The 13,700-nt window shown below is 47.4% G+C and overlaps 1 protein-coding gene across 1 annotated transcript; it reads left to right on the top strand.

Moving 5' to 3' along the window:
• Window positions 1–1,050: 1,050 nt before the first annotated feature.
• On the top strand, window positions 1,051–2,827 carry CRP (C-reactive protein). The gene is made up of 2 exons (XM_015083785.3): window positions 1,051–1,208; window positions 1,794–2,827. Exons 1-2 carry the CDS (start codon window positions 1,145–1,147, stop codon window positions 2,399–2,401), a joined length of 672 nt encoding a protein of 223 aa, XP_014939271.2. The 5' UTR covers window positions 1,051–1,144; the 3' UTR covers window positions 2,402–2,827.
• The last annotated feature ends 10,873 nt before the right edge of the window (window positions 2,828–13,700 follow it).

The following is a 13,700-nucleotide window of genomic DNA, read 5'->3' as shown; positions in this document are numbered from 1 at the left end:
AAATATATCCCGAGGTAACTGATGTATTGTCATACTACGTATTGCTGTCAGACATGATCCAATTAAATGTTGGGTGACATCTTCCAAAAAGAGTGATTTTAGTTTGGGTGAGTTGGTTCTAAGCAATTCTTTTTCACAGTAAATGGGGAGTAAGATTAATTGCCCACTGAGGCCACTTCTAGCTGATGTTAGTACAGCCACGTCATCAGCGCTGGTTTTCCTTTACAGAAGGGGTCTTGTATCCTGTTTGTTCAGAAGTAGAATCAGGCATTAAGGCTGAAGTTAAAAGGACAGAGGGCCAAATGATACCTAAATCCTATGAGAAAACTACCGGGGGCGGGGGGGCACCTGGAGGGGCTCAGTCGGTTAAGCGTCCGACTTCAGCTCAGGTCACGATCTCGAAGTTCGTGAGTTCGAGTCCCGCGACGGGCCCTTTGCTGACCGCCCAGAGCCTGGAACCTGCTTCGGATTGTGTGTCTCCCTCTCTTTCTGCCCCTCCCCAGCTGGCACTCTGTCTCTGTCTCTGTCTCTCTCTCAAAAATTAGTAAACATTAAAAAAATTTTAAAAAGGGTATAAACAAATTCATGTTAAGTTTTCTCTTACAGCATCATAAGCATACTTATGTGTTGTAGCATAAAATTCACAACCGGCATTGTAAACGGCTGTCCATTCTGTTCAGTGGATGTGGATCTACACCATCTGTTTAAACATGCCCACAATTTTCTAAGTTGTGGTTGTCTTTGTGAATAAAGCCTCCTCCACCTCCCAAGCCATCCCCCCCCACCCCGCCCGATATTCTAGAATGGATTTCCCCGGAATGGATTTCTAGGATGTGACTGTTTTAGTTCACCAAGCACTGCCACCCAGCATTGTTGGAGAACCATCAGGCACCACACAGTCGCTAATAAATAACCCACATTGATCTCTCATTTTGCAATTTATCTTGGTTTATTTGCTCTTCGGGCTTTGATTCATGGCACCAGAGGGCAATTTTGGAAAATCATTTACCCATCGGCTGAAGTCACTGTGATTGTGGCTCATATAAGGTCAAGCAGAGCAGACCAGAGATGGGGATCTCAGCTGCCAATACTTTTTCCACGACGAGAACCCAGGTTCCGGGCCCGGGGACGGCGGGGCAGAGACATGGACAAGTTGTCACTGTGTTTCCTGGTCGTCATCGGCCTCCCTGGAGCTTTTCTCCAAAGCGGTAAGCGCGGCTCTGGATGGTCGCTGAGTTCTCATCTCCGGGCCAGACTGTGTAAGGCCATGGGGAAAATGGCCAGTTCGGGGAAGGGGTGGTGGTCTGGGGAAGAGGGCAGTCTGGTTTCTAAATCCACATAGTGACCAAATACAGCTTCGTGGCCTAACAAGCTGTTAAAAGAGAGACCACAGGCCCTAATGGAATCACTTGTGTTAAGCCCCACCCACATCGAGACTGACTACCTCAGCTGATTTCAGTGCCAGCCTCCCCCTGGAATATAACCTTTAACTGGTCAATCTGGTTAGCAAGCTGGTCAGCACTAACGAGGTTAATTCGCCTGAGAGCAGCCCTTCCTCCCCCCATAGGACGGTGACCCTGCTTGAAGTAATCTACCCCTTGCTAGAAACTTTCTCTCCCTGAACCTTCTACCCTGTAGTTCTCAGAGCTCCTTTCTTTCTGCTGGAAGGGATGCTGCCCAATTCATGAATCAGGGAATAAGGCCAATTAGATCTTCAAATTTACTCTTCTGAATTTTGTTTTTTAACGTAACTCAACTGCCGCCATTTTCTCTCTCTCTTTTCTATCCCACAGACATGCAAAAAAAGGCCTTTGTGTTCCCCATAGAGTCGGATAAGTCCTTTGTAACCCTGTTTGCTCAGGTCCAGAAGCCATTGAAGGCTTTTACCGTATGCCTGCGAGTCTATACCGCCTTGACCCGCCCATATAGCCTCTTCTCTTACGCCACCAGGGCACAGAGCAATGAGATCCTCCTCTTCAAGTACAGGAGTGGAGTATACAGCGTATCTGTGGGTGGCTCGGACGCCTACTTCAAGACTCCGGAGAAGTCTTATGCACCAGTGCACTTCTGCATTAGCTGGGAGTCCAGCTCGGGGATTGTAGAGCTCTGGGTGGATGGGAGGCCCATGGTGAGGACGAGTCTGAAGAAGGGATACACTGTGGGGGCAGGAGCCAGCATCATCCTGGGGCAGGAGCAGGATTCCTTTGCTGGGAACTTTGATACGAACCAGTCCTTAGTGGGAGACATTGGAGAGGTGAACATGTGGGACTTTGTGCTGTCACCAGTCGAAATAAACTCCGTCTACAATGGTAAGGCCTTCAGCGCTAACGTCCTGAACTGGCAGGAGCTGAAGTATGAAGCACAAGGTGAAGTGTTCGTCAAGAACCAGCTGTGGATCTGAGACCTTCTGTCAGTCCTGGAGCTGCCTCCTGGGGGTGGGGGGTGGGGTCACACCTCACATGGCCCTTGTTCGATCCGGCTCTGAGGGGGGACCCCTACACACGTGGGGGGGCCGTGTTTCCCTCTGCCTCCTCCACTCTGTTTTCATCAGCACAAGGGACAGCTCCGGGCAGAGGGGCTGTTCAGGACCACACCACCTGACCTGGGGGAGGGGCGCCTGGGTGGCCCAGTCCTTTGAGGGTCCCGCTCTCGGTTTTGGCAAAGGTCATGATCTCATGGCTTTGTGGGTCGGAGCCCCACGGCGAGCTCTGTGCTGACAGTGTGAAGCCGGCTTGGGATTCTCTCTCTCTCTCTGCCCTCCCCCCGCCTCGCACTTGTCCGTGCCTCTCTCAAATAAATAAATAAATATACTGAAAAGAACATCTGATTTGCGGGACCGTCGATGTTTTTAAAGTTCTCCAAGTGAGTCCAGTGTTTGGTCAAGACGGAGAGCCATGCATTTTAAGTGTCTCTAGGAGGAAGTGAGCCAACTTTTGTGTTTTTTTCTCCCGGAGGACGGCATATGTTTACCTGAGGTCCTGCCAACATTTTAATTTCCTTTTAAAGGCAAACCCACCCCATTTTATTGTGCTTTCATGAGTTCTCTGCATAACCCAGGAAGAGAATTTCTCCAGTGTTCTGACCCCCGCCCCCCCATCCATCGGGATGTGGTCACTGGAATTTAGAATTCTCTCTAATTATTTAATCCTTTGAATTTGAAGGTTTAAAAAGCTAAAGAGAAACGTTTCGTTGTCGTTTCTGTTTAATTTGCTCTTTTTTGCTCAGGACCACCAGTTTTCCTCGTGTGATATTTCCATTATTTTGCCTTCTCATTTATCATCGCCCAGACTTCTCTGAACCTACGTGCTTGGTCCTTATAATAGGAGCTTTTATTTTTGTAAGGCTTTCCTCCACATCAGTGATTTCTTTTGCTGTAAGGCATATTGGGATCCCCACGACTTCTAATGCCACTGAAGATCCCGCAGTGCTCGTGCTCGCTGAGTTTGTCTGGAACCCCTTCTTGGGTTTAGTATGTTCTCTCAACTCTCATTCTTTCATCGGGTCCCCGTTTTCTTCAGTTTGCTTGAGGGCTTGATGCCTAAAACTTTCCGAATTTCCCTGTCATTAATCTTTTTGGAATAAATCTTTTCCATGCCTTACGTCCTGTTCTTTCACATCGTAGTATTTTTCCACCATCCGGCAGCTCAAAGCCAGCGTGAGGGGTGAGCTCTTGAGCCCCTCCTGCTCAGCTGGCCGCAGCGAGACCCTGACAGCTTCAGCAGGCCGCCTGGGGACTCCTTTTCATGTGACAGCCTGCAGCTCCCCTTCCAAGTGACTGTCACCTCCACCAGGTTCTGCCAAGCGTCCCGGCGTCTCGTAGGTGTGCGTTTTCAGTTATTTGTGTCGTTCCCCTATCTGTGGAATGACCGGGAATGCTGGAGAGGACACGGGTGACCATAGCAGCTTGATCCTGCAAGACTGGGTCTTGGTTCTTCTGGAGAGGGTCCTAGGCTGGGGAAGCTTCCATTTCCCTCTGACCGGCTCCTCCTTTCGGGAAGAGGAGCGGCTTGTGCGGGCTTGTCCCAAACCTGACATCCACTGATCCACAGCTCAGGGGTCAAGTTTCCTGTGCACGTGACCGCTCTGTCTGGGGCTCTGGGACCTTTCCTTCTCCACCAGGTGGGAAGTAAATAGAGATTCTCATTTCTGTTCCGTCTGGAAGCTTAGATCTGGGGGAGGGGGGGGGTTCAGGAAGGTCCCAGGGGCGTTCTCTGCCAGCCACAGGTCTGGTGCCATGATTCTTATTTAAGTCCCGTCTCTGTCTTTCAGTTCCTTTAGAGCGTGCAGGGAGGAGACAAGCCTGTCCCCTCAGAGCCGTAAATGCCACAAAGAGAGAAGGAAGCTCCTGAGTCTGTACTTTCTGCACCTATAGCAGCAGGAAGGGGGCCTGGCAGGGCTCCAGACCCAGTAGAGCCGTAACCAAAGAGGGGACCATCTCTCACAGGCAGCCGGGCATCCGCTGCCTCTGGGGACAGGGCTTACACCTGGGGCCAGCTCAGACTTGCCCAAGAGTTTCAACTCTGGACATTGCAGTGCTCCCCAGGGGCTGGGGCAGATTCACCTCAACACCTACAGAGTCCTGGTGCCTGGGTCGTTGGCCTTTGCATTGTGGGTACCAAGCACTGATGGGCAGAACCAGGTTCTGTTCCTCTCAAGATGCGTTACTCGTGTTCAGGGTCAAGGAGGGTCTATTGAAGGTCTCATCTGTACCTTGATAGGGGCCACTGCAGTTTCTTAAAGCCCCCGCCCCTTTCATCCAGGGTTTCACGAGACCACATGAGCTCATACCCTGGTTCCATATCTTGTTGGGCAAGTTATTTAAGATGTTTTATTCTGCGGATTTCCTCATCTTCTGAATGGGGATAATGTAGGGCCTCCTTCCCTGGCACATGGCTAGGGTTCCATGACCGTCATCTCTGATTTGCTGGTAATACTGTTCATTGGATCACGATGGTGGATTTCAAAGATCCAGGCTCTGGGTCAGAGACCCCGTAGGTTGAAGGGATCCAGCAACGGACAGATGCCGAAGAAGGGGGTCTCCGGCTCTGAGGGGGACGTGTCAGCTTGCCACGGAGACCAAAATCATGGACATGATTACAAACTTAAGGGACAAGGGGCACATTTGGAAGGACTGTCCTTGGGATGCTGTGGTTTCAGGAAACACATTCAAAAGCAGAACAGAGAGACAGTGAGAGGCGAAGAGACTTCCGAATTTGGCAGAAAACTCTCACTCGGATTTTTAGGAGGACATCAGAAACGTCGGGATGAGGCACTCAACTTAAGAAGACAGGCTTCATGCTAGACAGAAACCACCGGGAAATGGGAAAGGAGAGGGGTTCTGTGACCCGTCCTGTGGGGCTGCAGGACAGAAGGACAGGGTTGGTGGGCAGCTGGTCGCTGCTCTCACAGCTCAGGGCAGGCTGGCTTCAAAGGACAGAGGGGCCACCAAGGAGGAGGGAGATGTCACAGGGAGCCGCACAACCTCAAATTTCCCGGCCACAGAGGTGACGAGACATGCATCTCTGTCACTAAACAGCCCATCACGTTGGGCCAGGAAACTCTAACCTGAGGACAGGAGGTGGCTGGGGAGGTGCTGGGGCCGGAGGACTCGGGAGACCCTAGAGCGAGCGTGCTGACTGCGAAGTCGCAGACCCTTTCTTTGCTGGAAGGTTGGGCCCAAATGAGAAGCTTCTCCACACAGGTTTCCCTCTTGCCATTCAGCACAGAGAACGATCCTTCCAGATGTAAACGAGAGCCGCCCCCTCCTGCAGCCCCTAGAACACACTGGAACCCTCCCCCTGGCCCTCAGGGCCCTGTGTTTTCTGACCTGTCTCCTCCTGCCATTTTGCCTGTTCCTCCCCCCCCCCCCCCCCCAACAAACGTGTGCCTGATGCCAGCCGTGTGGCATCACGGGGCTCGGATGCACGGGACCGGCTGGAAAACCAGAGAAACGGGAGCGACAGAACCACACTCACATCAGATCCAGTCTCGTCACCTGGGGCTTCCTTCACAGCGGGTGTACATGCGCCCGACGTGTGTGCACCAGGAGCTGGCACTTACTTTGTCCAGAGCCTCACGGGGCAGGTTCCACATCACTCGCTTTCCTGCTCCATTAGGACTTATAGATACCACTCTCGGAAAAAAAAAAAAAAAAAAAAAACTGGGGATGCGGGTTTCCTTGCGTCCTCTCCCCCTAGATCGCAAATTCTACGAGAGCAGCTGCGTCATTACCCAGCTTCTAGGGTGGTGTGGCTTCTAATATGTCCTCAATAAATATTTGATGAATTCGTTAATTCTGGAGAAGGCGGACGCAGGGAAGAAATGGCTTGGATGCCACTGAGGAGGGAGAAATGGATGCCTGGAGTGGGAACTTGGGAGGCCACAATTTTGCTCACGGAATGCTGTGCTGTAAGTGTGTGACAGCCTGCTTCTCAGAGAGGGGACGGGCGGCCAGAGTCTGCATTGGATTCCAAATGACACTTCTGGGGATAAAGCAGGTAGGGAAAGGGGAATTAAACAATTATTAGGAATAAGGGCACCTGGGTGGCTCAGTCGGTTAAGCATCTGACTCTTGATCTCGGCTCAGGTCACGATCTTGTGGTTTCATGAGCTCAAGCCCTGCGTCCGGCTCTGTGCTGACGGCACGGAGCCTGCTTGGGATTCTCTCTCCCTCTCTCTCTCTGCCCCTCCCCTTCATTCAAGGTATAATGAAGGGGGACAGAATACGCCGCCTCAGAATACGCCTCTGTGGCATATTGGCTATTTTGAGCTGGTTATTTTTAAGAAACAACAAACAGAGGAGACACTCTGAAAACTGAGTCAAAGTGACCCTGTTGTAAGAGACATTTGCATTTGTAAGGGAAATCGCCGTTTGTAAGGGTGTCCCCCCTTCTGTACCAGGAGGAGGAGGAAGGGGACACCGTCTTTAGAATCTCTTATCAGTGGAGAAGGGCAGGATGATTCACATCTGCTTAACAATCTCACTCTTGTTCTCTGTGCTTTTCCTGATGACGCCCCACCCCAACACCTTCGTTTGTCTTTGGCTGGACTAGGTATTTAAGTTGATGGCTTGGGTCATCAGTTTTCCTGGGTGTGTCCCACGTACACAGGAAGCACACATAGTATTACGTTTCTGTTTCCCCCCGTTAATCTTTTATTACACAGGGTCTCAGCCAAGAACCTAGAAGAGTAGGGGGAAAATCACTTCACCTCCCCTACGATAACCTATGTATAAAAAAAAAAATGCATGAATCTTAAGTGGATAGCTCGATAAAATTTCCCAAGGGGGGAAATTCCCATACCAGTACGGGCTCGTAGATGATTTTGGGTTCCCTTCTACCATACAGTACCTTCACCTGAATGAGGATGGTAATTGTCAGCACCCACTTCTTGTCCCTAAGCTCAAAGGGAATGTTTTCTATAATTTGTGGTTCAGTATGAAGTTTGCTCCATGTTTTTTTTGGTTTGTTGTTGTTTTTTTAAAGTAACTTGCATCCTTCTTCTGGCCAAAGAGAAAGTGCAATGTTGCAAGCAGGCCCTTTGTGAGGATAACAGTCTTGTGCCTGTTACGCTAACATTTTTCCGGGCAAGCTCACGTTCCTCTGGGACGGTCAGCCATCTTGCCAGGTAATCTGCAATTTGATGGAAGGATAAGACCCTTGTTCTCCTGTGGGTGAGTTTGAGAGTGGGAACGGGATATATCCTAGAGTAGAGAGCTTCTAGAATTGTAAGGTGGTCTCATTCTCTGTTCATTCCACCCACCAGGTGACCCTGCCCTTGAGCTGCCCCGCCCTGCCCACCCGGCCTAAGTTTTTCTTTTTTCCAGAAGTGAGACTAGGGGAAGAGGGTGTGATTGGTGATTGGCCTGTCTCCACTTCCTGATACCAGCTCTTCTCAGGGGAGGCACCCGCTCTGTATGAGGCGGCTGCTTAAGGCTGGTGCTGGTACGGAGAGGGGCAATCATCCTCCCAGGGCAACATGGGGACGAGAATAAGGGGCCTATGTGGATGACTGCTTCCTGACACTCCCCCACTTGTGGAGCCTGGCTCCTTTTTGCTGGAAACTTCTTCTTTTCTTTCACACTGGGGTGATCAGTCACCTCATCTTCTCAACCATTTCTCCCTTTTTTTTTGTCCTGGAATCCAGCGGTCTTCCTCACATTCTGGTGGCTTCTCCAGTTTGGTTCAAAGGAAGGAGCCCCAAGTCCACACCAGTTTGTCATACTCTACAGAACTGTCAATCTCTTGAGGAAGAAACTTAATAGTAGAGTGACAAGATCCATATGAAGGAAAGAGGAGCATTATTGAAGGACAAGACATGAATACATTGGAAAGATATGTCATATTCCTGGATGGGGAGGCTTCATATGATAAAATCTCAATCATTCCAAGGATGTCAATCATTCCAAAAGTAATATATGAATTTAATTTAATTTGAATAAAATTTCTAGCTTATTTTAATCAAAAGAAATAAATCTGAAATTGACCTTGAAGAAGAAATGTGTGAAGAATAAATGGCAAGGAATTTTTGAAAAAGAAAAAAAAAATAGCAAAGGGAACTTGTTTTTTTTTAATAGAGAGCAGAGCTTATGATCTCTAATGCCACTAGACTCGAATCAATATGGCATTTGGGTAGGAATTGACAATAGACCAATGGAACCCTGATAAGAACCCTGAGACCGATCTGGGAATATATGGAGAATAGCGATACGTTTCGGTGCAGAAGAGGCAGCTCAGCAGTAATTGACGTTGGAAGGCCGTCTATCCATTTGAACTAAAATGAAGTCTTAATTTTGTGCAATATACAAAAACAAACACCTGGAGGGCTAAGTCTTTACATACGAAACCACAAAACACCAAAAAATGTTGAACATTTTAGGGAAACGTGTAAAATCTCAAGGTCCTGGAGACTTTTCTGAGCAATGCAGGAAATCTATGGCTACAGAAAAGCCCTACGACGACCAAAGTCAGTGTAAACAACAAGAAATACCAAATGACAAACTAGGAGAATATTCTCTCTCCTCTCTTTTTCTGTGTGTGTGTGTGTGTGTGTGTGTGTGTGTGTGTGTCAAAGGGGTAATATCTTTAATATACTAAAACGGCTTACAAATAGATAAAATAAATTAGGTGGGCAGTGGGTACATATGACAGGACAGTCACAGCACAGAAATTGGAGATGACCAGGAAAGATCTGAAAGGACACTGCACCATACCTGCAACCCATGAAATGCAATTTAAAGACAACAATGGGGTCGCCTGGGTGGCTCAGTCTGTTGAGCGTCCGACTTTGGCTCAGGTCACGATCTCACGGTCTGTGGGTTTGAGCCCCGCATTGGGCTCTGTGCTGACAGCTCGGAGCCTGGCTCCTGCTTCAGATTCTGTGTCTCCCCTCTCTCTCTGCCCCTCCCCTGCTCACGCTCTGTCTCTCTTTCTCTCAAAAATAAATAAACATTAAAAGTAATAATAAAAAAAATAAAGACAACAATAGTATACTACTTTTTTAATGTTACTAGGTTGGCAAAAAAAAAGTTGTTAATATCTAGTTATCACGAAGTTATGGGGAAATAGGCAGTTTAGGGCATTTGTGCTGGGAGTGTAAAAATTTATAGAAGCTTTTTGGAATTTAATTTGACAGTATCTATTATAATTTTGAAGTGTTCGCATTCTCTGACCCAGTAATTCTCATAAAAACCTCTCCTGCATCAGTAAGATCAAAGTTCTTAAGGAGGTATGTGGGGGACCAGGGTGGCTCAGTCGGTTGAACATCTGACTCTTGACTTCAGCTCAGGTCTTGATCCCAGGGTCGTGGCATCGAGCCCCTTGTTGGGCTCTGCATGGAGCGTGGAGCCTGCTTGAGATTCTCTCTCTTTTTCCCTCTGCCCCTGTCACCCACTCGCATACTCTCTCTTTTTAAAAAAGTTCATAAGGAGGTCTATAAAAAGATATGCATTACAGAGCACTCACAGTAAACATTTGGGAAAACACATGCATTCATCAATAGGGATTGTTGACTATGATTGAATAGATTATGCTACAAACTGTAGAGTATCGTGCAACTACTAAAAAACAACGAGACTAATGTACCACTCAGTGTACCATGTTTTGTTCAGGGTAAAAAGCAGGTTGCAGACCAGCTTTGCCGTGTAATTCCATTTTGTGACACAAAACTATGTTTATGTCTGTGGGCATAAGTAGGTAGGTAGGTGGGTAGATAGATTGACAGACAGATAAAAGGTAGATGTGTGTAAAGGCAAGACATGTTGGGAAAGACTTCATGTTACAATAAATGGGAAGAAGTGGGAATTCTCTTACTTTATTATAAACTTTTTGTACTGATAGGATTGTGTTCATCTGTGTTCTATGTGGAAAAGAGAAACCATTCCAAATACTCTAAGTGGGGAAGGATTTAAAACAGGAAACCAAGTGTTCACAAAGTCAGTGGAAGAAGTGAAAAGGTAGGCTCTCGGATAACCTCCGGGAACAGAATGATTCCTGGAACAATCGAGATGTGATGCACGGGGGTCTCCACTGAGGTCCCTGCTGGGATTCCAGGCTCAAGAACACAGTCAATGCCCCCTTACACCTGTTAGGGTGGCTACCATGAGAAAGATAAGTGCTGGCCAGGATGTGGAGAAGAGGCGCCCGGTGCTCTGTTGGTGAGATTGTCAAATAGTGTAGCTATTCTAGAAACCAGTATGGAGGTCCCTCAACAAATTAAAACATAGAACTGCCATGTGATCTAGCAGTCCCACTTCTGGGCATATATCCAAAGGAAATGAAATCACTATCTTGGAGAGCTATTTGCACCCCCATGTTTACTGCCTCATGTGGTAAGTATACTCAACAAGACATAGAAACAACCTAAGTGTCCATCGATGGATGAATGGATACAGAAAATGTGGTATACGTACACAATGGGATATTACTCAGCCATAAAAAAAAGAAGGAAGGAAATGTTGCCATTTGCAACAGCAGGGGTGGAGCTTGAGGGCATTAATGAAGTGAAATAAATTGGAGAAACATAGACCTTGATTGATCTCACTTCCATGTGGAACTAAAAAGTCAAAACCCGTAGAAACAGGGAACAGGTTTGTGACTGTCAGAGGCAAGAAGTTGGGGCAAATGGGGGAAAGCGGGCAAAGGATATGAACTTTCAGTGACAAGGTACTTAAGCTATAGTCACGTCACGTATACAGCATGGTGACTACAGTTAAGAATCCTGTATTATCAAATATCATTATGACTTCACTCATGTGAGGACTTTAAGACACAGAACAGATGAACATAAGGGAAGGGAAGCAAAAAGAATACAAAAACAGGGAGGGGGACAAAACATAGGAGACTCTTAAATGTGGAGAACAAACAGAGGGTTACTGGAGGGGGTGTGGGAGGGGGGGATGGGCTAAATGGGTAAGGGGCACTAAGGAAGCTACTCCTAAAATCATTGTTGCACTAGATGCTAACTATTTGGATGTAAATTAAAAAAAATAAAAAATAAATTACAAAAAGAATACTCTATTACCTTTTTGAAAACTGGTAAGAGAGTAGATCTTAAAAGTCCTGATCCTAAGAACAAAAATTGTAACGATGTGAGTTGATAAATGTTAACTAAACTTTTGGTGGAATTGTTTCTCAGCATATACGTATATCAAATCGTTACGTCATATACCTTAAACTACCAGAAAGTTGTATGTCAATTATATCAACACAATTGGAAAACAAACAAAAACCAACCAACCAAACAAAAAAAATCCCACCCAAACCGTTACAATCCCATAGTTACCATCTCAGGGTCACGGAGTTAAAATCAGAAGACAATGGCAGCTTCTTTTTCACCAGTTACCTCCCAGAGTCCTGCAGAAAGGGGCATTGGAACACCCCCCCTACGAGATCTCTTACCTCCAGGACTTTGTTATCCAGCAAAAACTATCTTAAAAAGGGAAAGAGCAGGGCCTCCACCTCAGTTCCACCTTCCAATTTTCATGTAAATTCACTGAATGGGCAGAACCTGATGCACGTCTAGAATCAAAGCCACAAGGGAGCCTGGGGAAGGTAGCATGTAGCATCTCATCCTTCCAACAGAGAACATGGATGGAGAGTGAATGGACTGATCCCCAGGCTCCAGCACGGGGATCATGTGCAAAGTTGACTTTGTTGGGTCTTCCAATGTTTTGATATGGGCATATGCTTATATTGCATCTTAACTAAAAAGAATAGACATCAATTCCCACATTTCTCACTAATTTTTTTTCTTTTTTCTGGAGTCTTGGAAGCTTGACTACCCTACGTTCTCCTACAAATGGACCTCGAGAGCTTGTTTGGAGGTTCTAGCAGGGGAGCACAGCTACTCGTATACCCTTGACCAAAGAACGGTCCTCCTCTATCGGGGAAGGTCGTCCTCTTCGACCGAGCGCGCAGCTTCAGGAGGGACGCACATGGAGCGGTGAGGGAGGAAGGGGACACCCGCCTAGCCAGCCAGATCAGCCGAATCAACCCTGGGGATCAATGGGGTGAAAGATGTTGCAGCCAGATCGCCCTCACATCCTAAAAAATTTTTAAAAAAATGTTTATTACTTATTTTTTGAGAGAGAGAGAGAGACAGAGTATGAGCAGGGGATGGACAGGGAGAGAGGGAGACACAGAATCCGAAGCAGGCTCCAGGCTCTGAGCCATCAGCACAGAGCCCGAAGCGGGGCTCGAACCTGTGAACTGTGAGATCATGACCTGAGCCGAAGTCGGACGCTCAACCGACTGAGCCACCCAGGCGCCCCTGGAATTTTCTATAATAAATACATCTTGCTTCTTAAAAATTAATAAACTCCAATTTTTAGAGCAATTTGAGGGGCACAGCAAAATTGAGGGAAAGTGCAAAGCATTTCCGTGTGTCCCCCGCCCCCTGCATATACAGCACCTCCCCTTTCATGATCGCTCCCCTGAGCGGTACATTTGTTATAAATGATGGATCTCCATGGACACATCATTATCACCCCAAATCTACAGTTTATATAAGAGCTCACTCTTGCACATTCTGTGCCTTTGGATAAATGTATAACGACATATCCATCATTATAGTATCATACAGAGGAGTTTCACCGCCCGAAAAATCCTCTGTGCTTTGCCTGTTCATCCCTCTCTCCCTCTGACCCTCAGCCGCGGCCACCACTGATCTTTTCTACTGTGTCTCCGTAGTTTGCCTTTTTCTGAATGTCATCTGATGGAATCATGCGGTGTGCAGCCCTTTCAGATTGGCTTCTTTCCCTTAGTAGCGTCCATTTAAGTTTGATCCGGCTTTTTAAAAAAGTGGAATGAACGTTACACATTTTTAAAAGACAAGGAAGAGAGGATGAATTCCTGGATCACGCAGCCTTTGAGTTAGTGCTGTATTCTGACCCGTTTCGTGAGCTTCTGCCAGGGACACCACGAAGGTGGCTCTTGGGAGCCCAATGGCAGCCTTGTTGTTTCCAGACTGATGCCCTGAGTGGCCGAAACGAGGTGGCGGGCAGGACATCCCTAAAGTGCTTTGTCTGCCTCTGGGAAAGCGGCGGGATTTAATTTACCCCGGATCCTGTGCAGCCCAGTGGGTCAGTAGAAACCATTCAAGGAGCGCAATGTGGGAATGCTTCAAGTCCCTTCATCTCATTTCCTGTCCCCTCCTCTCTGAGAAAGAGAGATTCTAATTGATTGGTCACCTTTGAAGACTCT

Source organism: Acinonyx jubatus, chromosome E4 (assembly GCF_027475565.1).
Source record: "Acinonyx jubatus isolate Ajub_Pintada_27869175 chromosome E4, VMU_Ajub_asm_v1.0, whole genome shotgun sequence".
Lineage (NCBI taxonomy): Eukaryota > Metazoa > Chordata > Mammalia > Carnivora > Felidae > Acinonyx > Acinonyx jubatus.
This window is presented reverse-complemented; position numbering and strand designations above follow the sequence as displayed.